General features: G+C 44.7%; 3 protein-coding genes across 14 annotated transcripts in view; 2 read left to right on the top strand and 1 right to left on the bottom strand.

The window, feature by feature from the left end:
- The window catches only part of BC049715 (cDNA sequence BC049715), a 13,761-nt gene extending 2,958 nt beyond the window's left edge, over nt 1-10,803 (bottom strand). The window contains exons 1-3 of one of the 10 annotated variants that reach the window (XM_017321634.2): nt 10,715-10,803; nt 7,967-8,062; nt 3,140-3,318 (exon numbers count right to left, since the gene is read on the bottom strand). The gene's annotated coding sequence lies outside the window, so the exon portion shown is untranslated. Of the gene's footprint in view, nt 1-3,139; nt 3,319-6,926; nt 7,083-7,966; nt 9,026-9,745; nt 10,121-10,714 lie in introns of those variants that run through there. The other 9 variants (XM_006506264.4, XM_017321635.2, XM_006506262.4 and 6 more) reach the window with 9 other exon arrangements.
- On the top strand, nt 3,513-9,032 carry Smco3 (single-pass membrane protein with coiled-coil domains 3). Its single transcript, NM_001039558.2, has 2 exons — nt 3,513-3,606; nt 7,075-9,032. Exon 2 carries the CDS (start codon nt 7,089-7,091, stop codon nt 7,764-7,766), a length of 678 nt encoding a protein of 225 aa, NP_001034647.2. The 5' UTR covers nt 3,513-3,606; nt 7,075-7,088; the 3' UTR covers nt 7,767-9,032.
- Nucleotides 10,747-25,309, top strand: Wbp11 (WW domain binding protein 11). 3 transcript variants are annotated; one of them, NM_021714.4, is made up of 12 exons: nt 10,747-10,943; nt 12,854-12,962; nt 13,416-13,447; nt 14,540-14,633; nt 15,973-16,169; nt 17,301-17,434; nt 17,587-17,786; nt 18,265-18,456; nt 20,932-21,033; nt 21,726-22,019; nt 22,730-22,912; nt 24,322-25,309. In NM_021714.4, the coding sequence occupies exons 2-12, from the start codon at nt 12,899-12,901 to the stop codon at nt 24,753-24,755; spliced, it is 1,926 nt and encodes a 641-aa protein (NP_068360.4). In that variant the 5' UTR covers nt 10,747-10,943; nt 12,854-12,898; the 3' UTR covers nt 24,756-25,309. The 3 variants fall into 3 exon arrangements, with proteins under 3 accessions (NP_068360.4, XP_017177182.1, XP_030111382.1); XM_017321693.1 differs by having other exon boundaries at nt 10,822-10,941; nt 12,853-12,962; nt 24,322-25,258; XM_030255522.1 differs by having other exon boundaries at nt 10,823-11,397; nt 24,322-25,258.

Raw genomic sequence — 25,309 nt, 5'->3', positions numbered from 1 at the left:
TTTCCTTAAGAAGTAAGCCACTGGGCTCGTCAATCGCTTAGATAGGACTCCTCAAAGCTGGAACCTCAAGAAATAAGCCACACTAACAGTCTTACTACGAAGATGTCCCAGCCCTGAGGAGATGGCTGAGCGAGGGAAATTATTTGGCACACACAAGACTGGTGATATCAGTTTGACCCTCGTCCCCCAGAACCCAGGGCAGAAGGAGAGACAGACTCCTGGAAGTTGTCTTCTGACCTCCCCATATGGTAGTGCATGCACCCGCACTAATAAGAAGAATAGAAGTAAAACAACTCTTTAAAAATAAAAACATGAGAGGAATACTTGATATTTACTGATAAGAGATGCTATTGTGAGAATGAAACCTCTGCAGTGGGCTACAGGTCTTGAATGTTAAACCTGCAGTGTACTTTAGGATATGTTCCTGTTCTTTCCCCACTTTCTCTCCCCCTGTTCTGGATACTGAACCAGATCTTAATCCTGTTTGTCTTGACACATGACACTCTAAGCTTTCAATTGCCTCCTCCCCAGTCCTCCCCACTCATCCTCTCTACACAGATGCTCATAAACATATTTCTAACTCAAAAGCAGGATCCTCTCTCTTCCTCTTTTCCATCATCTCCTTTTATTTCTCTCCTGTTGATGTGACACACTTCAGGGGCGAAACCATTTGTCTCAGCTCACAGTTCAGTGTAGAGCTACTACAGACGCAGGAGCTCCACACCCCTGGCCAGGGTGTACCCATAATCATGAAGCAGAAACAAGGAATGCATGCATGATTGGACTCAGCTCACTCTCTCCACTCTTACACAGGCCAGGATCTCCTCCCTAGGGTACCACCCATAGTGGGTGGGGCTTCCCACCCTAATCAATATAATCAAGATAATCCCCCACAGATCTGTCCAGGGGACCATCTCTCAGGTGATTCTAGATTCTGCCAAGTTGACAACAATAAACATCACATCCCTCTTTCTGGAAGCTGGCAAGATTTACAACTTGTTTTCACCCTTTCCCCACCCCTTTTATTGAACTCCAATAAAATTATCTCCAATTCAATTTCCATCTGGGTTATTTTTAAATTATTTTATCTCTGAGGCCAGTAACCCACAAAAGGGTTCTGGCATGTTCCTTGGTAACATATGTGATCAAAAATTTTGTGTTATCCTAAATATACATTCACTTGGAGATGACAGGCAGGAGCCCTAACGGAGACTATGAGACTAACGCACCCCTTTCTTCTTCATTCCTCTCTCTCTCTCTCTCTCTCTCTCTCTCTCTCTCTCTCTCTCTCTCTCTCTCTCTCCCTCTCTCTCTCTCTCTCTCTCTCTCTCTCTCTGTCCTGTATAATGCCTGGAGTCTGGGGCTTAGTAGTGTGCCTAGACTCCCTTGATGACATACTAGGACAACAGGGTTGTGCTCATGCCAGGACAAAGCAGCACATACTGCAGTGGGTGCCAGACAAGTCCTACAATTAGACCGGGAGGTAACTCCCAGATAAATTCTGCACTTAGGGCCAGAGGCAGCTGCATTTCACTGGAAGGCCTGAGCCAAATTATAGTTGTTAGACCAACCCTGTGACAAGCCTGATGAATAAATCTGTATTCCTGATTCGAGCTCATTCCTCAGTGATAAGAACGCTCACAAACATGTGGCTCCCTGACCACTACACACTGAGGACAACCATGTAGGCAACCAAGATGGTGGTACTCACATGGCATGGCCATGGTGGTGCTCATAAGGATAATGCCACCTAGGGAGCTGCCTCCGATCTCCACTTCTTGCAGCCTCTGGCTCCTCTAGGACCATTGTAGTCCATCCTTCCCTGCACAGACATCTATCTGTTCACTCATCCTCCTCCCTTTCCTTCCTCGTGTCATCCCTGACGTCCCACTGGGCACTGGAAAGAGCAGGCAGACCTGACTTGGACACAGGGACTGCCACAGCAGCAACAGCAGCTATTGCCTGTCCTGTCCTGTCCTGTCCTCACACCCAGTGCAATCTCTCCAAAGACAACCCCCTTATACTGGGGCTATGGTCATGGACACATTGAGACAGCTGACTTTGTGACACACGGGCTCCCAATGCCTGAATGTTTATCTCACCTGCCCTACAAAGCCCATCCCTTCTGTGAATGGGGATTTGGAGTGTGGAGTCCAGATACCAAAAAGCCTGGGACAGGGTTCAAGCTGAATACTGTCCAGGGTCTAAATGCCAGAGACCTTGCTAAGGAACAAGGACAACCTGCCTCTGTGGGGGTGGGATGTCACTCCCTCTCAGACCTTCTGCACAAACCGGTTCCATACATTCTTATCTCTGCAGTGATTTCTTCTGCTTTGTCACACCCTAGTGTCCTCAAAGCATCCCAGAGATGGGCAATACTTTCTACTACAGTAGTCCCTTGGGTACTAAGACTTTTCCTTGAGCCTGAGATCTAAAGGAGTATAAGGATAAATACCCATCTTCAGTTGTAACTTACAAATACAGCATCAATAGACATGCCGGGCTGGAGAGATTGCTCAGGGGTTCAGATCCCTGAATGCTCTTCTGGATGGCCTTGTTTCAGTTACAAGCACCCACACAGCAGTTCACAATTGTCTGTACCCCCATTAGCAGGGGATCCAGTGCCCTGTTCTGACCTCTGCAGGCTTCCGTACATGTGGTATTCACCTACACTTAGGCTCACACATAAATAAATACACATATAATTGCACAAATATATTTTTAGACATGCATCATTTACATAGAAGAGGGAAGTCTCAGAGGCTTTAGGAATAGCCAGACAACAAAGGAATGCTGAGAGCTGAGATGGGGAGAGAGACTTCCCAGGGAGGCGAGGCTGATGAACAGCCTATGGGATATCCAATCCCCACTATGGCTCAGAAACCATATCTATACAAGCAAAACTATGAAATGAACAGGCTATATTTATATATGTAGGAGTGTGTGTGTGTAAAACAATTACAGCTAAAGAGAAAGAAGCATGATTTCCAGAAAGAACAAGGAGAAGTGCATGGGGTGGGGAGGGAGAGGAGGGAGGGAACGGACATCAGGCACAGCGTCCTCCGGACTGGTTCCCCTGTTAAGATGATGCAGTGATAAGGAGCAGCACACCTAGCCTGGGAGGGGAGCTGCTGCTTACATTTTGGCCATATGGGTTTTGTATTTCCTGAGAACTGAACAAAACCAGCAGCAGATAGAGGCCACAATGCAGAAGGAGCAGAAGGAACTGTCCCCAGCTGAAGTCATCACTGACACTGAGCCAGAAGGAACTGTCCCCAACTGAAGAGTCATCAATGATACTGAGCCGGATTTGTTCAGCTAAAGAAAAGAAAATACAAAACCATTTTGGAGAGTTTTATAATGACTAAGTTAATATTGCTTATGATTATAGCAACAGAAACATATGATTATAGGAAACAGAAGTATTGTGAAAACTGAGCCAGGCAGAAATGGCTGTGAACCAGATGGGCAGTGGGACCCAGCAGAGAGCAGAAAATCTCCTGGCTCATCACATTCCACCAGAAGCTTCCAGATGAGCCCACGGGATAACCCTTCGACAACACTGCTGAGACACGGAGAGCACACACACTTGGGAAACCCAGAAAGGTAAGTGATGTGGAGACTCAGTGAGCACTAGAATACTCTGAAGAACAAGCCTTAATTACAGGCTTTGGGATAATGCCAGTTGTGAGTGGCCATAGACCGTGTCAGCTTTGTCCGAGGGGCTCTCAGGGCATGCTTTGGAGATTCCCTCCTTGAAGGCAGCAGGGAAGGAAGAACTCTATTGAGAGCTGTAAAACTAAGTCACTGAGGGAGAGAGGCAATGAACACATGAATGTTAGGAAGGCTGGAGATGGAGCCATGCTACATGTGGGAAAGTGCAATGCGTGTCTGGAAGATGCTCTGTATCTTCAGTGTCATGAGGGACACACATAAATTGTCATGAATGAATAAAGATGGCTCTTACTTGAGCCAATGAACAGCACTTGCCTGTACACGATGAAGTTACTCATACTTTGACACAGTCTGTGCCTCTAAGCAGCCTTTGTGGGGGGAAACACAATGTTTTTCTGAGAAATGTCTCAAGTGCACAACAGAATCCTGTGATAAATGCTGATGGGTAACTGTGACAGGCTTCATTCTGCTCAGAATTATGAAGTCATTCTGCTCAAAATATTAGAGGAAATTTAGAGGAATTTGTATCAGAAAAAGGACCATTGCATCAGGATTCACTAAACACTGAGCAGCATGTCTTTGATTGAACTAAGTGAAGCTCGGGCTAGAGAGCAGCTGCTCTTTCCTCTGCAAAGTGTCTGGCCTTGCCTGTATTCTGTGTTCACTCACAAGTGCACACCGAGGAGGGAGACAGCAGTGCATGAGCTGAGAGAACACCTCAGCTCACTGTCCTGTGTGTGTGTGTGTGTGTGTGTGTGTGTGTGTGTGTGTGTGTGTGTGTGTGTGTGTGTGTGTGCATGTACGTAAGGTAACACCTACTTACTATGTGAAAGCCTCAGTCGATACTTCCACGGAAGCCCTGGCATACTGGGCTTACATGGACCGTGCTTCAGCCCAGCTTTAGAAATGATCAGAACAAGGCTCATCCTATCATTCTGTCACTCAGATCTACTATGTCTTCCACTTTACTGAGATACAAATAGCAACAGCCTAATCAATTCATCTTAAATGTCTTCAGTTGTATTCTTAGAAAAACAACTCTTTTTGAAATGCATCCTATGTTCCCCAAGTTCAGCAAGACCATAGCAGACAGACACCAGCAGCATGGCATAAAAATTTACTGTGGGTGTCAGCAGAAAAGCTTTTTGAAATGCAATTTGAATATTTGTCAAGACGATAAAATATGTAGTCAACAAGATGGCTCAGGGGGTAAACGTGTGGGCCAAGCCTGACAACCTGAGTTTGCTTCCAGAAGTCACAGGGTGGACTGAGAGACCTGACCCCCACAGCTGGGCTTTACGTCCATGTCACACAGCTCCTATTCTATTGCCTTTCGACCTATTTCTTCCCAGGAAAGAATGAAGATGATGGAAAGGAAAACAAGCTATGCATATAAACATTACAAATACAACACAATTTGAGGTATATTGAATTATGATATTTAGACTGGTTTGTGTACCTAATATACTGCTTATAAAATTAGAAGTATAGGAAAGTCAATGACTTAATATAAGAAGAATCTCATTATTGCTACAATTTTATTGTTATTACAACGTTGTAAAGATTTTCTTGCACATAGATAAATTTTAGATATAAAAACACTCAAGACAGTGGGACTACAGATGTCTTTCTTCCTCTGTTTAAAGGTTTATAGATCATGGTAATGCTGTTACATGTAAGATATTTTATCAGGTGCTATTTTTAATGTCTTAACATTATAATGTGAGCATCGGCCAACACACAAATCACCTGTCACGTTCTAGAAGTTTCCTGCAGTCCCCTCAATCCTAGTTTCTCTCTTTAAGTTCCTGTAGCTCTGGGCAGAGGGTGCACTGTGTTCTCTGAAGTCCCCTGAAAAGTTGTATTTGAAAAATGACAGCCAGGCAGTGGTGGCAGATGCCTTTAATCCCAGCACTTGGGAGGCAATGACAGGCAGATTTCTAAGTTCGAGGCCAGCCTGGTCAACAGAGTGAATTCCAGGACAGCCAGGGCTACACAGAGAGACTGTCTCAAAAAAAAAAAAAAAAAAAAAAAAAAAAAAAAAAAACAGAAAAAAATGTGACAGGGAAGAACAAAGCATAATGATATATACGAATGAGAGATCCAACTGAGGCACATGACTTGGAATGAAAATTGTAAATTTTAATTTAAATAAACAATTTAAAGAGGATAAACAAGACCAGGTAGGAGAGCACAAACCTTTAATCCTAGCACTGAGATGCAGAGACGAGAAGATTTCTATGAGTTTAAGGCCAGCCTGGCTTACAACAAGAGTTCTGTGCCGTCCAGGTCAACAACAGCAGCAATAATGATGATAATAATAATAATAATAATAATAATAATAATAATAATAGTTATAGATAGCTGACAATCAGTACCCCTTCCAGAAAACCTAAATCCCCTACACAGTACCGTGAAACTATCCCTAACTTTTAGAGTAATCACCCTTTCCCTTCTTCTATATTCCTCCTTTAATGTGTTAAGAGTCCCAGACATGATCAGAGCTGCCCTACACGCCTATGGTGTCCACTGTCTCCACAGCTGACATTTCTGTCTACAGTCTTGAATATATATTGTTATTCTGAGGACGTTTTGGTTTTGAAGCAGGCTCTCATTGTGTTGCCTTGGCTAGCCTGGAACTTGCTATGAACTACAGGCTGGCCTTGAACTCACAGAGATCTGGGTGCCTCTTCCTCCATAGTGCCAGGATCAAAGGCATATGCCACCATGCCTGGCTGGTGATGGATTATTGCACGGGTGTTATTTTTGTATATTCCTTAATTTAAAAAATAATTTACCCAGAGAGGTATAAAATGGTCCTAACATTTAGCTCCTTTTCTAAATTGTAAAATTATTTATTGGGCAGGGGTAAGGTGGTTGTTGGAGGGTTCCTGAATGTTGTAGTAGGCATGGAAGTGGGGGTCCCAAGGAGCAAACTCAGCTTTTCAGGTCTGTGAAGCAAACACTGCTACCAACTAGGCCTCCTGCCAGCCCTGGTGTGAATATTTTAAATTATCTCTAACTTAACTCTAACTTCTTGGAAAATAATCTGGTGGTGGTAGGGATTGGGAAAGAAATGGCATCAGGAGCGAGTCTCCCAGGGGCTGAGGCTGTGGAAGGCTTTCCTGGCACCCATGAAGTTCTGGCCTTGACCCACAGCATAAACCAGGCAAAAACCCAGCAGAGGGGTGCAGGCCTGCAATCTCAGCTCACCAGAAGTCTATGCTGAAGGATCAGAAATGCATACCTACCTTGGGCTATATGAGATCCCCTCTCAAACAAGCCAACAAATCAAACCTGCTGAGTCCCCTGAGGCAGTCTTTAGCTATGGCCACGTTGATGGCTGCCTGGCTAGAGTCATGAAGGTACTCTGAGCTGATTTCCTGTTTCGTTTTTCAGAGGCGTACTGAAATATGGCTCAGAGTGACTTCCTCTACCCACAAAACCCAAGGAGGCGACAGGAAGTAAACCGCCTTCACCAGCAGCTGCTGGACTGCTTGTCTGACAGCTTCCAGGTCACCAACAAGCTCACAGGGGTTCTTAATACCCACTTGGGTTGCAGGCTGGCCTTCATTGAAATGAAAAGCGATGGAACCATCAAAGAAAACTGTGACATCATTATCCAAGCCATGACAAAAATCCAAAAGGAACTGCAAAAGATTGACGAGGCACTGAAAGACCAACTAGAGCCAACCCTTTATAGGAAGCTGCAGGATATTAAGGAAAGGGAGACGGAGAAGATTGCCATCGTGCAGAAGGTCATTTCTGTCATCCTGGGAGAAGCTACATCTGCAGCCAGTGCAGTGGCTGTTAAACTGGTGGGCTCAAGTGTCACAACTGGCATAATTAGCAAGCTGGTCTCTGTGCTAGCTCACATCGGGACTTCTCTCCTTGGAAGCATTGGCGTTGCCGTGCTCAGCCTCGGGATAGATATGATCATTCAAGCCATCTTGGGAGCAGTGGAGAGGACACAGCTTCAGGCAGCCATCAAAAGTTATGAGAAGCACCTGGAGGAGTTCAAGGCTGCCTCAGCAAAGTACCATCATGCTATCACTGAGGTTGCCACTGCTGTGAAGCGCCAGCTAAGATGAACAGGCAGGTGTCTACACTGGGATACTTTGTGCTGCCCTCTCTGGCACCATGCTTATTTCTTTAGGGTAATTTTCCATTTGTCTCCAACAACGTGGATACAGATAAACAATTTGGGGTGCTTGGGTCTTAGGTCAACAGTGAGTGTCCAAACCAGCTGTAGTAGACCCTCAGGGGATAAAGCTCTATCCAGTTTTCTTACCCTGTTGTCAGAACCACTGAGGTGTAAAGGCATCATAGACCAGCAGGCACAGGCTATTGCTTCCTTGTTCGCAGCAAATGTCTTCAAATATTCCTGCTAAATGGAGAGACCATTCCCATTTCCTGTTTCAAACATCACTTAATGTCTAATAAGACAGACTTAATAACATCTGACTAGACACAGACCTGTGACCTTCAAGTAAAACATACATAGTGCTGTTATTTTTACCCCCAGATCAAAAACAGTTGTTTGTGAACTGGAAAAGACTGCAAAATCATATCAACATTTTCTTCCACCAGATTAAATACAATTGTCTGCCACCCGGAAATGAAGGCAGAGCAACCTCAACAACATTATGTTCCAGAATGAACGAAAGCCATGCATCTGCGAGGTTCTCCTCAGTTCAAAGCGTGGCTGGATGGATTGGGAAAGGATGAGATAATAAATGTTGTCTGTAATGCAGTCAATATTGACCACCTGTTTGTCATCTATCTCTTGAGTGGTCAAAGTGTGTGGAACATTGTAAACAAAACAAGGCATAAAATGCAGTGATCCCTGCATAAAATATGTTAGAGTGAAGAAAAAGGCTCACTCCCTGTTAAGAATTTGTTGATTAAAGGAAAGTAATTAATTTCTATTTTTCAGGGGGATAATTTTATTTTCAGTACCACCAAAAAGAGGCAGCTCCCTCTGCCCCATAAAGCATTTGCAGACCTATGTTAATTGCCTCCTGAACTCAGGAAAAGGAGAGGCCATGGAGGCCTATTGATGGAACTTAGTTTCTCTAGATACAGCATTTGTTTTCTAAACCTTTATCTAACCATTCTCACTAAGCCGTTTTTAGGGTCTACTTCAAAAACCATTGTATGTAACAATGTTGAGATAGTCCTGGTTATAGTCGTTTGGTTTTTAACGCAAAGACAAAAATAAATCATTGGTATAAAGTATCCAGTATATCTCAGGAAAATTTTACAAGCAGATGAAGAATTTTAACTAGCCACATAACTTTTCCAAATGTATTAATTTCTATGTTATCACTGGTTTTATAAATTAGTTTCAAAATATCACAATTTGTGTCACTTTCTAAATTTATTACCTGGTTTTTATTTTATGAACTAATAGGTCTTGCTATTACTGACACTCAAAGAGTAATCAAAACAAGAATTAATGACATTCCCAGGCATCAAGGCTTCTAACTGTAATTCAATCCATCTAAACAATGAGACAGAGGGATAGGGAGATGGTGGCCAGCCCAGATTATTTATTGAATACTTATTTTTTTTCCCACTAAGTCAAAGGTAGTTTTAGTATGGTACTGATGTTACATTGTTAGGGAACACATTTGTTTTAATATAAATTGTAAATGTTCTATTGGTTATTAATTCATTGTAACATTAGTGCCTATCTACAACATCCTAAAAATTAATATACACCTCAATCAGTTCTTTCAAAGTACTTGATGTCAAAAATTCCCTTAGGACCTTTTCTGTTAAGGATGCTGAAACTAAGTTGAAAAATAACCAAGTGTGAGGGTGTTTTTGGTTTTTTGATTTGTGTTTTTTTGTTTTTGGTTTTTTGTTGTTTTGTTTTGCTTTTTGGTTTTTTTTCGAGACAGACCAAGTTCACACTTTATGAAGATTTCGTTTTAAATGCTTACCTTTAAGGGGAAAGGATGGGGAGGAGTCTTAAGGAATGGGGATGTAGAAGGGAAATATAATAGCTATTTCTGGTTATCAGCTATATCTAGAACAAACCACAATCCAGAATTGGAAGGTTCACCTGTGATCCAGATCTTGAGGCTGGGAAATACAAGTTTCTGACCTTGATCTTGGCATGGAAATCTTGAGGCATAGTGGCTATGTATCCCCAGGAGAGTAAGGTAAGATCTCTGAGTACAAGGCCCAGATCCAGGCGTGGCGGTACACACCTTTAATCTGAACCACACCTTCTTCTGGAGATCTATAAGACATTGGAAGATGGAAGTTTTTCTCTTCCTCCTCTGCTTGCATTTACTTGCCAGCCCATCAGTTGGAATCTACTAGCCTGGTGGGACTGAGCAACTCCTAGATCCTTGGACTTCCCATTCACAGCTGACCATTGTTGGGGAGGTGGACTACAGACCGTAAGTCATCATAACAAAGTCCCTTTCTATATAGAGACTATCCACAAGTTCTGTGACTCTAGAGAACCCTCAAAGGAAGACTTCAGATAAATCTAGAGTGTGCAATGACATCATAAAGGAGTTTGGGTTGATGCAAAGTTCATTTGAAGTGTTATGTAATAACTTCTCCTCTGGAAAATCGACAAATGTACCGTTTCTCTTTTAAAATATACATTTTCGTGTAGATTTATGAGTCTCCCCTAGGAACTATTTGTTCAGTTCATCACATGCTGTAGGTTTAGAGGGCTGATGTTTGCTGAGCACCTTAGACTCGGTGCCCAGTGTTATTACCTAACTTGTTTTCTATGGAAGCATTCCTGAAAAACAGCATCCATTTACACACGACAACTAACACAGATCCAATGGCCGACACAGAAGCGTACGCATACCGCTACCTAGTGTGTCCCCAGAGAGAAGCAGTTGCGGAAATGCGTCAGAATTCTGAGAACAATTGGCCAATCAAATAGCAGCTTCCTTACTTTTTATTTCTATTGGGTTATATTAGTGTCAATCTACAATACTCTGGAATGAGGCGGGTCTCTTGGCCTATAGTTATCCAATCGGATAGTGAATGAGAGCGGAAGTACCTCTGGCTCTGAAGTTGTTGTATTCGCTCTATGGGCCCAGTGCCTGGCAACGCGGTGAGATCGCGGCCAGCGGGAACAGGAAGTGACGTGAGCTGGCGGAGGGGCGCGAGGTTTCAAGATGGCGGTTCCCGGGTGGTTGACCGAGGGGCAGAGGTGAAGGCCCCTTCGCAGAGAGTCCTCCGGGACCGCCCGCTAGCTGCTCTCGCCGTCCCGGGAGCCTCGCAGTCGTGTGAGTGCGTGGGGACTCGGTGCTCCGTTTTCCGCGACCCTCCCCGGGGCCTGCGAAGCCTTCTCTGAAACACCAGGCCCAGAGGCCGCGCTCTTCCTCCGCTGGGCCCGGGGTGGCGGGAGCCTCGGGTTTCAGGGCTCGGGGCCGGCCTGGCACTGCGTCCGACGGGTTCTCGGGCGGGATCTCCCGCCGGGTCAGACCCACCGCCCGAGTGCGGCGACCGGTGGCGGCGGGCTGACGTCTAGCCGCTCGAGTCGCTATCAACCGTCGCTATGGTTTCGGCAGTTGCTGTGAGGCCTCCTGGAGTGGACCCGGACCGGACCGGACCGGTCGGGTTGCGTTTGTGCTGCCTGGGTTCCCATGGTCTTTTGACCTTGTCTCTGCCAACGTTTGCAGGCAGAGGCACTATGGTCTTGTAAAAATTCTCCTTGACTCGTAGCTGATTGGTTTTTAGGTGTGTGTGATGGGATGGCGTCAAAACGAGAGCCCGAGGCTGGTTTAAGAAGGGAAACACTAAAGAAAAGATCAAAAATAGAATTTGTTGTATCCGTGCCTTTTTGTAGTTCCCTATAGTCAGTACCCTTCTCTTCCCTTCTTCCCAAACTCCTGCCCCTTCTGCTTTCTGATAGAGAAACATCTGTAATGACATAATCGACACCGATCAGTTCTGAAATATCTGGGAAGCAGCAGGGAGCCGGCCAGCTGAACGCTTGATGAAAAAAAGCATTAACTAAAACAACTTACAGAGTCCCACCTAAGGAGCCAAGGGAATTAGAGTCTCAAATTTACCTCGGGATCTTCCCTTTCCTAATGTAGAAAGAAAGTAGATTTGTTTAATGCTTAAAGGGGGAGCCACAGGAGATGTAGCCTGTAGGAAAGTGTCGCACACTTTGAACAGGAAATATTTGTTCCTTTTTTTACTATGGGCAAGGCTAATTTTTGGAAGTTTCATTCATTTGGAATGGAAGAGAAAGAAGTGATAATAATGAAAGCCTGGCCTTAAAATATTTCCCTACCGTGACTACCACTTTTAATTCCCTCAAAATACATAAATCAGGAGTCATATGTGCTAGTAAGAATATACTTTAATGTTAAGTTTGAGGAGTTCTAATACTTCATTTTTTATTTCTTTTGTTTGAGAGTCATAAATCATTTGATTTGGTATTAAATCAAGATAAATATGTTTGAATGGATTGCATTTTGCCATCTGGCGTGTGGAATGAGCAGTCTAAGGAGAAAGTAAAGAGCATGTATTTGTCTTTAACCCAGATTCATTATCTCCACTCCTGTTTCATATCCCCTTATACAGGTCGGAAAGATGTCCTCAGGGTTTGCATTGCATTGTTAGAATATTTCTCAATTGGTTTTGGTTTGTTTTGAGATCGTCTCATATGGCTCAGTCTATATTCCAAACAATAGCATTATAAGTGCAAAGTTCTTGTTGATTTCTTTATTCAGTTAACAGCACTATATAATCCATAGGAAAGGGTTAAACTTTTGAGTAGTTAATGATATTCTCACTGTGTTGACTAGTACAGATACTAGCCTTTTCTTTGTGGTCAAGAAAGGTAAAGAAAGCCGGGCGTGGTGGCGCACGCCTTTAATCCCAGCACTTGGGAGGCAGAGGCAGGCGGATTTCTGAGTTCGAGGCCAGCCTGGTCTACAGAGTGAGTTCCAGGACAGCCAGGGCTAGCTATACAGAGAAACCCTGTCTCGAAAAAAAAAAAAAAAAAAAAAAAAAAGAAAGGTAAAGAAATAATTTCTTGGATGCTTCATTCAAAATTAAAGAGCACGGTCTTACAAGTAGAGAACCAAAGGGATATTTCTTTACAGAAATTGATGCAAATTCGTAAAAGGAAGTCTTTTTACACATACAGCAAAACTGAGTTCTTTATATCTTTTCTTTCCAGTTTTTTTTTTTTTTAATGAAGAAGTAAATCATATAAATTGTCACCATGGGACGAAGATCAACATCCTCCACCAAGAGTGGGAAGTTTATGAACCCCACAGACCAAGCCCGTAAGTACGGAAGGAAGAAGTAGAAGGGTTAAAACTGGCAGACTCTTTCATGGTGGCCTAAGTTCAGCGTTGGTAGAGTGGGGTGTGTGAGGTCATGTAGAATTCTTAAAATGGACTCATGGTTAGAATGTTGAGAGTGTAAGCTGCTTAACACATTTCTCCTCATACTTGACTGGCTAGCAGGAGAAAATTAAGTCTTTTTTATGTTAGAATTTTTAACAAATGAGTTTTTAAGTGTGTGATTTGAGAATCCCTTTTCTTCCTTGTGGTTCAGTTATTTTTCTGTAAAGAACACATCTTGGCATTTTGGGTTGAGAGGGTTGGAAGCACTAAGTTCCCTAGTGGGTCAAAGCCATGTTTGTTCCATTCACCGACACTGTTAACAGTTGTAGTAGCTCATAGTAATGTTGGTGATGGAAGTGTGAGTTATGGCCTCTCTTCCTCTCTCCTTAGGAAAGGAAGCCCGAAAAAGAGAACTGAAAAAGGTACGAATTTAGAAACATTCTGTGAATTGTTCTAACATTTGTGAAATTTCAAATTATATTGCCAGGAAAGACGCTTTATGCTATACTGCTGATGAAAGCCAGAAAATTGACTGGTAAAAAACTGACATAACTCTGGAGATTTGATTCATGGTGACTTGTACGACATTGTCTATTTGATTCTCTTTCCTCATTAAGTTAATGCTTTGGGGGCTGAAGTGAAGGCTCGGGAGTTAGCAGCACATTTATGCTCTTCCAGAGGAGCTGAGGTTTCTGCCCAGCGTCCAGGTTGGGTGACTCATAGCCACCTGTACGTCCATCTCCCGGAAATCCAACACCGTCCTCTGATTGCCACCAGAATCCATAGACACGTGCCCATGCATTCACACAAACACACACTGATAAGTAAAATTAAGTTGTTAGAATGACTTGAAAATAAGTCTTAAGCTGAGTGTGGTAATTCATGCCTGTAGTTCCTCCTAGCACTTGGGATAAAACGATCAGGATAAAGTATCAGGAGTTGAAAGCTAGCCTGGCCTACATCAGTCAGACCCTGTCTTGACATACTAATTATTTTACTATTTACCAAGATGTAACTGCTTTGTTAAGGCTACTGAGTGACTGACAGTGCTTGCGTTGCTGGGTGTCTTTGCATGTGTAGGTAGGTGTTCAGTTTTGGCAGAGTGCTCAAGCAGGAGCATTTGGTATCACGTGTGACTCTCTGAAGAATCTTCTATAATCTCTGTTGGTTTGCTCTTGGTTTATTATTTAGCCAAAATTCAAATTTTCCCTATCTAGCATAGTATTTTTTTATTTAACTATATTCCTACCCCCTCCCCCTTTTAAACAAGTTTTCCTGTTAAGTAGTTGGTAACAATATAACTGGGTAGAAAAAAATACTTAAAAGTGCATCATTTTCACTGAAGTTTAAACATTACTGAGAAGAATTCTCAGCTGTTTCTAGAGGTTTAAACATGTGATTAGAAACCAAGGAGAAATTTGAGTTTCTTCTTAGACTCTTGAGGCAAAGGAAGGTAAAATGTCCGGAGTGCCCGCTTCTTTCTTAGTAGTCTTCCTCGCTCTTGTTTTCCAAAGAACAAAAAACAGCGCATGATGGTCCGGGCTGCAGTTTTGAAGATGAAAGACCCCAAACAAATTATCCGGGACATGGAGAAATTGGATGAAATGGGTAAGAGTATTGGAAAGCGGCAGACTTAGCAAAGGCTGTCATGGTCTGCTGTGTATAGAGGCAGCACAGCCTAGGAAATGGAAAACCCTGATGGCTGCCATCGGTACGGCACTTTGTTTTAATGCTATGGAAAGAAAGATAGACTGTTGCAAGCTAGAGACCTCATAATCTAGAAGAGGGCACCATCATTTAGTAGGAGCTAATTACTGTAACTAGCTAACAAAACCTTGTCTGGCCAACTCACTTTATAATTTTTCCGATTTAATGATATTTTCACTTTACATTTATGTTAGTGGAATAAGAAAAGATATACACCATTGCATACACTAGCAAGATTTTATCGAAAGGACCCAGATGTAGCTGTCTCTTGTGAGACCATGCCAGGGCCTAGCAAACACAGAAGTGGATGCTCACAGTCAGCTATTGGATGGATCACAGGGCTCCCAATGGAGGAGCTAGAGAAAGTACCCAAGGAGCTAAAGGGATCTGCAACCATATAGGTGGAACAACATTATGAACTAACCAGTACCCCGGAGCTCTTGACTCTAGCTGCATATGTATCAAAAGATGGCCTAGTTGGCCATCACTGGAAAGAGAGGCCCATTGGACACGCAAACTGTATATGCCCCAGTACAGGGGAACGCCAGGGCCAAAAAAATGGGAATGGGTGGGTAGGGAAGTGGGGGGGGGTATGGGGGACTTTTGGTATAGCATTGGAAATGTAATTGAGGAAAATATGTAATAAAAAATATTAATTTAAAAAAAAAAGAAAAGATATACACCCAAGAATTTTTATTTACTGGGAATGAAGCAGCAATAATACCTTGTAGGTTTGACTAAATCATCAAGTTAGTAGGACGGTTTGGGGAAGAATTAGTTCAGTTTGTGCTTTAAGAAAAAGAAGAAAGAACCCTAAATCACCAGGGGCCTAATTTTCATTCAAACTAATTAAAATAGAAAAGTATATCCTGGTTTCCATAGTTGAGACACCCCTAAATAAAGCTGCCTGCAGGAGAAAGCTAGAAATCTCCCTAAGACTGTGTGTGTGCTGCAGTCTCCATCACAGTGCTAGTGAAGAGCTTGGGCAGCTTGTGCAGCTGGAGACAAGGCTGCTGGGGGAAAGTTGCCCTTGATTGACAGTTCCAGAGAGGGCTTGGCTGTAGCTAAGGTGCTCCAGTACTAGCCTGTGGGTCACTTCTGGGAACGATCTGACTGGGCAGGACTAGGAGAATAGCCCCTTAGGACTCAAAAATGAAATATGGGATGTGGATATAGCCGGGAAAGAGGTTTTTCTGACGGGACGCCTCATTTACAACTCTAAAATCTGCTCTCCTCCTAGAGTTTAACCCAGTGCAGCAGCCACAGTTGAATGAGAAAGTACTGAAAGACAAGCGAAAAAAGCTGCGGGAAACCTTTGAACGCATTCTACGCCTTTATGAAAAAGAAAACCCAGATATTTACAAAGAACTGAGAAAGCTGGAAGTGGAATATGAACAGAAGAGAGCTCAGCTGAGCCAGTACTTTGATGCTGTTAAGGTGAGCGGCTCTGGGCGGGAGAGGCCTGGCGGCGTTACAGGTGGTTCTTTTCCAAACTAAGTGTGCGCCTGATGCTCTGGCAGAGTCCGTCCTTTGTACTTAGAGAAATTGTCTGTAACAGTAAAAGCCAGAGACTGGAAACAGCCCAGGAGTCCTTAGCAGGATCACAGATCATCAACCCAATGTATTTCACAAGCAAATACTACTCAGAATGGTGGTTTGTTTTTTAGGCTAATCTGTTGATAGTAGAAACAACACATGGTAAACATGAGTAAGAGCGTGAGCTAGACATAGTGGTGCACCCCCTAATGCTTGCCTAGGACTGGAGACTGTGAGCTAGACATGGTGGTGTACCCCCTAATGCTTGCCTAGGACTGGAGACTGTGAGCTAGACATGGTGGTGCACCCCCTAATGCTTGCCTAGGACTGGAGACTGTGAGCTAGACATAGTGGTGTACCCCCTAATGCTTGCCTAGGACTGGAGACTGTGAGCTAGACATGGTGGTGCACCCCCTAATGCTTGCCTAGGACTGGAGACTGACTGTCCAAGAACACGGAGGAGGGAGGCTCAGACTGGTGCTGCTGTTTTTCCTGTTAATGCTCTGTAGGGATCCACTTCCAAACCGGCAGGAACTGACCTGTTAGCACTGACTGCCTCGGACAGACGGTGGCAGTTGGTTGACAAGGACTGAAAGATGTCCGCCTCTGAGAGCTTTTCGAGTTTGCTGTAAATTTTCCCTTACCATGGCAGAAACCCAAATGAAATGGTATTTGTAAAATAGGCGGTGTTTCCAACACCGCAAAACAGAATTCCAGAAAGGCGGGGGCTTTAGAGGCTGTGCATTGCCGTCCCGAGGAGTAGGGCAGCCCTGCTACTGCTTTGAACAGTTGGATTTCTTCAAAACCACAACCGGTTCAAATTATACTCAAAACGAGAGCTGATAGGAGAAAGGATGAGCTGTATTTGGGTTCTTTAAGAAAAACTAATATTCTTTCAATTCAGAAGTGTTGGCTTGAGGCTTTGAGCCACTTTTCATGGTCTTAGTGTTAGTTGGGAAACAAATTCCGAAGACTTTGGTCCTAGGAGTTGAATGGCTCAGCACCATACAACTGGGTTTCTGTATGTTTCAGAATGCTCAGCATGTGGAAGTAGAGAGCATCCCTTTGCCAGACATGCCGCATGCTCCTTCCAACATCTTGATCCAGGACATTCCTCTTCCTGGTGCACAGCCCCCCTCCATCCTGAAGAAAACCTCAGCGTATGGGTAAGGAAGCCTTACATAATGGAGGGTGGACTGCAGGAGCAGGCCCGGCTAGCACAGCAGCAGCACGGGGTGCTGTGGCTGAGCGGACGGGACATGAGAGCCTGGAGAAGGTTCCTGCCACTCAGCGCCACTGTCCTTCTCCCCCTCCACAGGCCTCCAGCTCGGGCCGTGTCTATCCTTCCTCTCCTGGGACATGGTGTTCCCCGCTTGCCCCCTGGCAGAAAACCGCCCGGCCCTCCACCTGGCCCCCCTCCTCCTCAGGTTCTGCAGATGTACGGCCGGAAAGTGGGCTTCGCTCTAGATCTTCCCCCTCGGAGGCGAGATGAGGACATGCTGTATAGTCCAGAGCTTGGTAGGCAGGGGCAGGGGTTTCCTCCCGTGCCCTTCTCAGTATTGCTTCCATGCTGACCATAGTTAACGTTTGCTACACGGAGAACACAGGAACGCCATGAGGATGCTGTGCTCTTCTGCTGTGTGTCCCTGTGGATAATTTAGCACATCTGCCTGATGAAAGCACCTTAGATAGAATGTTGCTGCAGTTCCCATAAGACAGGAAGAGGTCTTCTCAGTTTCATCAGCGCTGACAAGAGTCACTGACTGTGTGTGAGACTTTACACAATTGTTTCTAATACAGTGTGTTTGCACTTCTTACAAGAAAACAAAAAAGTATTTAAAACTATTACCCAACGCAAATGTCATCATAATACATGGTAGCTGGCATTGCATATAGAAATGTTTTGCAAGTAATGTTGAGCCAAAATGGCATGCCTATTTTTGGATACCAGAGGGCCAACCGTGTCATGTGACTCTCGTGCTCTTTCTGTCATCAGCTCAGCGGGGTCATGACGATGACATGTCCAGCACCAGTGAAGACGACGGCTATCCTGAGGACATGGATCAGGATAAGCATGATGACAGTACTGAGGACAGTGACACTGACAGGTCAGATGCAGAGAGTGACGGGGATGAGTTCGGGCACCGCGAGGACAGTGAGCGCGACAACACTGAGGAGAAGAAGTCAGGTGTGTGCGGGTTAATGTGCCGGGCGTAGATGAACACCGCTGACCCCGGTGCTGAAAGCCCTGGCTTTTGTTAATTAGGTTCAGTGTGTGCGCGCCCGAGTGTACATGCGTGCTAGAGCATCTATGTGGCAGTCCCAGTTGGTTTTCCCGATCCACTGCACAGGGGGTGGGGATGCAGCTTGGGTGATTAGGTTTGGTGAGCCAGCTCACCAGTTCAGGACCAGCTTTTAGCTCCAGTTTGGTTTGGCTTGGTTTTGAGACGGGTGTCTATCACTGTTAATTAGGCTGGCCTCGAGCTCATGGTGACCCTCCTGCTTCAGCCTCCCAAGTTGTGGAGTTAGAAATAAATATAAGCCACCGTACCTGGCCATTTATTTGTCTTGATAGTTTGAAAGGTTTTGACATATTATTCTTACAGGTGTTTGTGAGGAAAGAGTAAGTATATGTAGTTTTTTAAAAGTTATGCAAGAAATTCCACTTTGAGGCAAAAATTGCTAATATACTCTATGATGAACGTGCAGTAGGAAAGGAAGAACATGCATGGTTTTAAATAAGCTTGTGTGCGTGTCTACACTGGGAGCTGGGTTTTCTGTTCTTCATGGGGCCTTTCATAAACTGGGTGACCTTTGTAATTCATATATACTTGTAATTTTATATATAATATATGTGTGTGTATATTATATATTAAATATTTTATATACATATATGTGTCTATACACACATTACATTAACATGTATAATTATATACTATGTATATGTATAAAAGTGTATTTTTCTATATGTCTGCACTGTATTTGTATTTAGAACCATACGCCTGTTCCTTCAAAGCTGGTCACTGGTTGGGAAAGCACCTGTGTAGCGCACTTGGCCTGCATGTAAACAAACCGTTCTCCAAGGGTCAGCTGTGAAGCACCGTTCAGAAAGATGTGTGTGTGTGTGTGTGTGTGTGTGTGTGTAGTGCTGGGGAGTAAGCCTAAGACTTGATGTATATTAAATATATTCAGTTCTGCTGTGTCCTCAATTGTGTGCACACTGTATGTTACGTTTTGTCACAAAAATTTTAAGCACTGTGTTTGGGTACTAAGCAGTGCCAAGCACACACTGAGTGTGTCAGAGCCTAGTAGCCGGGGAGCTTCTTAGGGGCTGTAGCTGTAGTCTCCAGGACGGCATCTGTATACTGTGGTTTTATTTATAAGATCAGCAAGTGACTCTCTTTTTTTTTTAATTGTGTGTGTCTGTGTGCCTCCTACACTTGCGTGTGCCTTGGAGACTACACGGCACTAGATCCCTCAGAGCTGGGTTGTCCAGAGCCCTCTGGAATGCATTAGTGCTCCTTAATCATGATTACGAATGAAAGAAAAGCTTATCAAAAAACTATCATAAATTGGTGTAGGAGCAAGCCTGATCTTGGAAAATTATAGAAGACTCATAAGTTGGAACTGGTCTTAGAAAGGAGAGTGGGGTAGAACTCCAAGTGCAGGACTCCCCTGTAAGACTGCATCCTCTCTCTACTCTGCGGCTGCCAGCTGCTGCTGAGGTCCTGGGGGGTGGCGCTGGGACAGGGTCTTCTGTGTAGCCTTGGCTAGCACAGGACTTACTGACTGGCCTTGAACTGACTGAAGTCCACCTGCTGCTTCCTACTGAACGTTGTGTTCCCCAGTGTGTGTGGACCTCAGATGGCTGGCCCAGCTGCACGTCCTCTCATCTGCTACTGCCTTTACCATAGCCAGGCATTTTTCTGGGCAGTAAAAGTCCAAGATACACTAAAGCTGAACCCACATAGAAATAAATATTCCCTTCCTTAAGTGTTGGCTAAGATGTCAGACACCAGATCAGAAGTGCAGTATCTGTCAGGGTTACTGAAAGATTCTGTAGTGGAAGTGGTGTTGGGGACCGATCATAATCTTTAATCACCTGTTAGAGTATTACTAAGATTTTCCCACCTTTTATGGGGCCTTTTGTCATGATTAGATTACTAATTTTCTAGTGTAAACCATTGGGTACTTTTGGTGCACCCTGCATGCTATGATCGATTTTCCTTACCCAGCACTGTCAGACTCAGTTGTGTTATATTTTATGTTGGTTAATAGGGTATGCTGGTTTCCTGAGTTGGTCAGCTTTCATCTTTTCTGTGACTTACTGTTTTGCTGAATTGCTAAAGAAAATTGTTGCTTTAAGATACATCTTTACCGTTTCAGCTTTTATGTTTAGGGCTTAAAATTGAATTATCTAATTCAGTTTATATACTTCTTAAGTATCCTAACATTTTCTGAACATTAAGTTTTAAGTTAATGCAGTATATTTCATAAGCAACCAATTAGCACAACGCTGATTTCCTGTAATGTCCCTGTACATCTGCCTTGTATCGTGTAATGGGTTACAGTCATTCATAGTACTTACAGCGTCTGCTCTATGGTGACCATTTTTACAACATTTGATGATTCTTTCCCGTTTCATCCTTTCTTGACTGTTTAGGTCTAAGCGTCAGATTTGCTGATATGCCTGGGAAATCAAGGAAGAAGAAGAAAAACATGAAGGAGCTGACTCCTCTTCAAGCCATGATGCTGCGAATGGCAGGTTAGAAGCAAGAAGGAATGGATCTCTAGCATTTCCTTGTGCCACTTGCTTAGCATATAGTCTTCCATTTATAGTCAGCAGCTCTGAAATAAGCCAGGAATCTGTATTCTGTGAAACTTAAGATATGGAGCCATTTGGTGGGGTGCCCAGAGTTTTGGGGCTAGTGAGCCGCTGAGACAACTCGTTCTGGGAGGCTGTGCAGCATCTGCTCTTGAGCTGGCATATGGAGCCTGTGGGAGTCAGCTTTTCTGTGGCTGCTGCTGGGTCTCAGGAATTGAGCTCTGGTTGTCAGGCTCATTAGCAAGCCCTCTTGCAGCCCTGAGTGCTATTTAATTCCAAGTCTGTCTTGTCTGACAGCCTGGGATTTATACTGCTGTACTAGTTAAAGATGCACCGTTGTGTATTTCAATAGTCGGTAAAAAGACTTGGATTGTTGATTTTTTAAGAATAAATTTTCTTATTTTTATTTACTTATTTATTTATTTGGTTTTGGGAGACAGGGTCTACCTGTGTAACCCTGCTGTCCTGGAACTTACTATGTAGACTAAGCCGACTGTGAAGTCAGGTCATCTTGCACTTGTCCCAAGTGCTGGATTAAAGGCATGTGCCACCACACCCAGCTGTGGTGTACTCTTGGCCACTGCTGTTCTCCAAGCGGTAAAACAGAAATCAGCTATTTTTCCATTTTTCAGGTCAGGAAATCCCTGAGGAAGGACGGGAAGTGGAGGAATTTTCAGAGGAGGAGGATGCCGACGACTCGGATGATTCTGAAGCCGAGAAGCAGTCGCAGAAGCAGCATAAAGACGATGGCCACTCTGACAGCACGGCTGCAGCCTCTTCCCAGCAGCAGGCTCCTCCACAGTCTGCTCCTGCTTCTCAGATACAAGCCCCTCCCATGCCAGGACCACCACCTCTTGGACCACCACCTGCCCCACCCTTACGGCCTCCTGGACCACCTACAGGCCTTCCTCCTGGGCCGCCTCCAGGTAAGCACCCCCAGGGCGAGGAGCGCGAGCTCTGAGCCGGAGTGAGGGGGGCGAGGAGCGCGTGCTCTGAGCCGGGGTGAGGGGGGCGAGGAGCGCGTGCTCTGAGCCAGGGTGAGGGGGGCGAGGAGCGCGTGCTCTGAGCCGGAGTGAGGGGGGCGAGGAGCGCGAGCTCTGAGCCAGGGTGAGGGGGGCGAGGAGCGCGTGCTCTGAGCCGGGGTGAGGGGGGCGAGGAGCGCGTGCTCTGAGCCGGGGTGAGGGATCCTTCAGAACAATGTGTGTCGTCAGTCAGCACTGAGGCTTTCGGTTGAGGCTTCCAAGGGAAGGAAGACCCTTCCAGTCTGTGAGCATCGTTAGCAGCTCGGAGTTCTTACAGTCGCCTCTTCTTAAGGATCTCTTATTTCTGGTTTTGTAAGCTGGACACTTGTGCATAGTTGTACTTTGTTTAGTACTTTATTGTGACAGACTAGCCCAGCCCTGCATTGGTGTTGCTTAATACAGTCTCACGTACCACAGCTGGGACCTAGAAGGACCAGATGGACCGAACTATAACGGACCTGATGGCCTTTTTATAGAGCTCAAATATATGTTGAATGAGTTTTATTTCCATTGCTTTTTATTTAAATGCCATCTCACTTCTGAATAAAATGATTATGTGAGTCGCTTTTATACCACAAATATTTATCTGACTGACATTGGTTTTCTTCTTTCAGGGGCTCCTCCATTCCTGAGACCACCTGGAATGCCAGGAATCCGAGGGCCTTTACCACGACTTTTACCTCCAGGACCACCACCAGGCCGACCTCCTGGCCCTCCCCCAGGCCCACCTCCAGGTCTGCCCCCTGGACCCCCTCCTCGGGGACCCCCACCAAGGCTACCTCCTCCTGCACCTCCAGGTAAAGTTTTTCAGTGTGACAAGAGCTAGGCATGGCTGTACGCTCGGTGGGTCTCTGAGGACATCTAGCAGAGGGTCTGCAGGAAAGTGTGTTCTGCACGAGCCTTTCCGTTGCTTTCCACTCATCCCTTGAGGCTGGCAACAGTGAGCAGGTTCTCTGTCTGAGCTGTGTGAGAACAGGCACAGCTGCGCCCCATGCTCTACACAATTACCATCTTCAAGTTAGATCACAAGAGAGCCTCCCTCCTCTCTACCCATTGTCCGAGTTAGTCCTGCAAATGTCATAATGGGATTTTTTGGCTAAGCACACTGAATGTTCTACTGTGTCCGAAGATTGCTTTTAAAACACAACAGCTGGGGCTTTGTCTTTGTCTTGGTTTTGTGTAGGAAAACTGAGTTTACGTAATCAGTTCTGACTGGATGCAGGTTTGATTCTTACGTGGCATTTGAAGAAACCACAATCTGATGCGGGATATGTATGAGTTGCAGCTGTCAGAATTACGTAACCCTGAAAAGACTGACCATAGTCTGCCCATTTCCAGTGACTGAGCAGGACAGAATCCTTCCCTGTCCCCTGTGTGAACGTGGTAGAAACTAACTAGTACTCAGGAATCGACTGCCCCTTGATCTTAATAACTTCACACCAGACAGCCAGGACAGGATAGGATAGCATCCTGGACCTTCCAGATTGGAAACTGCATCTGCCACCAGTTGGCATTGTCAGCTTGATGGTACAGTTTTCAACTGGGACCTGAGTTCAGGGATCAAGACTAAAGGCAGATGTAACTTCAAAGTATTATGTTTCTTTCTATCAGAATATATTTCTGCCTTTCACATAGCAGGTTGTGTGAGTTCAATTTAATTCCTGTAAATAACTTGCCTAAAAAGCAGTCTTAGCCTATGTCTAAACTTCCTTTTTTTTTTTAAAGATTTATTTATTTATTTATTTATTTATTTATTTATTTATTTATTTATTTATTTATTTATTTATTTATTGTAAGTACACTGTAGATGTCTGTCCTCAGACCCTCCAGAAGAGGGAGTCAGATCTCATTACGGATGGTTGTGAGCCACCATGTGGTTACTAGGATTTGAACTCCTGACCTTCGGAAGAGCAGTCGGGTGCTCTTACCCACTGAGCCATCTCACCAGCCCCCTAAACTTCCTTTTTTTAAAAGATTTGTTTATTTATTTTATGTATATGTGAGTACACTGTCACTGTCTTGACACAGCAGAAGAGGTCCCATTACAGATGGTTGCGAGTCACCACGTGGTTGCTGGGAATCAACCTTCAGAAGAGCAGCCAGTGCTCTTAACCACTGAGCCATCCCTGTAGCCCATGTCTAAACATCCTTAGTGGCAGTTAAATGTCGCCAATTCTTGTACTCATCCTCTCTCCTCTTCCTTTAGGTATCCCTCCTCCTCGTCCTGGCATGATGCGCCCACCCTTGGTTCCTCCTCTTGGACCTGCCCCGCCTGGCCTTTTCCCACCAGCTCCCTTGCCCAACCCAGGGGTGTTGAGTGCCCCACCCAGCCTCATTCAGCGACCGAAGGCGGATGATGCAAGTGCCGCCACCATCGAGAAGAAAGCCACAGCGACCATCAGTGCCAAGCCCCAGATCACCAATCCCAAGGCAGAGGTCACACGGTTTGTGCCCACTGCACTGAGGGTACGCCGAGAGAATAAGGGGGCTACTGCTGTTCCCCAAAGAAGGTCAGAGGATGACTCTGCTGTGCCTGTTGCCAAAGCAGCCCCGAGATCTGGTCCTTCAGTTGCTGTCTCAGTACAAACTAAGGACGATGTTTATGAAGCCTTTATGAAAGAGATGGAAGGGCTGCTGTGACAGGGCCTCCTGCCAGGACAGGCTTCTGTTCAGAGTACTGGTTTGTGGAACAAGAGGCTCTTATTACAGTGAAGAGCAATGTCCACTGTCAGGTGTTTTCCAAGTCCAGTTCCAGGAGCCTCCTCATGTTTGCCTGCTGGGATCCCTGCACAAGGTGTTTCTTTACAATAGACCAGGATGTGAAGCACTGCTGCTAACCCCTGCTCCCTGTGACATCACCATCTCCTCCCTCTCTTCCTCTCTCCATTTTGGGAATTCTGTCAGCGAGGTCTTAGTTACTTGTTTTTGACTCATGTGCCGTGGGCACTAGAGTAGAGAATTCTGGAGGAAAAAAGTTTATTTCATCTTGACTTTTGTGTTTGAGTTATTTTTAATATTTTCCTGTAAATATTTTGTAATATTTTCCTTGTAGTGAAATGGATTACAGTATCATTTCCTAATTCAAAACAGGATATGTGGGAAGAAAATATACAATTCTGGGATTAAAGTTACTTCCCACAAGCTAAACTCTTTTGAGTGTTTCATGGACAAATAAAATGTTCCATACCAAGATA

This window comes from Mus musculus, chromosome 6, assembly GCF_000001635.26.
Source record: "Mus musculus strain C57BL/6J chromosome 6, GRCm38.p6 C57BL/6J".
In the NCBI taxonomy this organism is placed as follows: Eukaryota; Metazoa; Chordata; class Mammalia; order Rodentia; family Muridae; genus Mus; species Mus musculus.
Note: the sequence above shows the minus strand (reverse complement) of the source record. Positions and strands in the feature narration are given on the sequence as shown.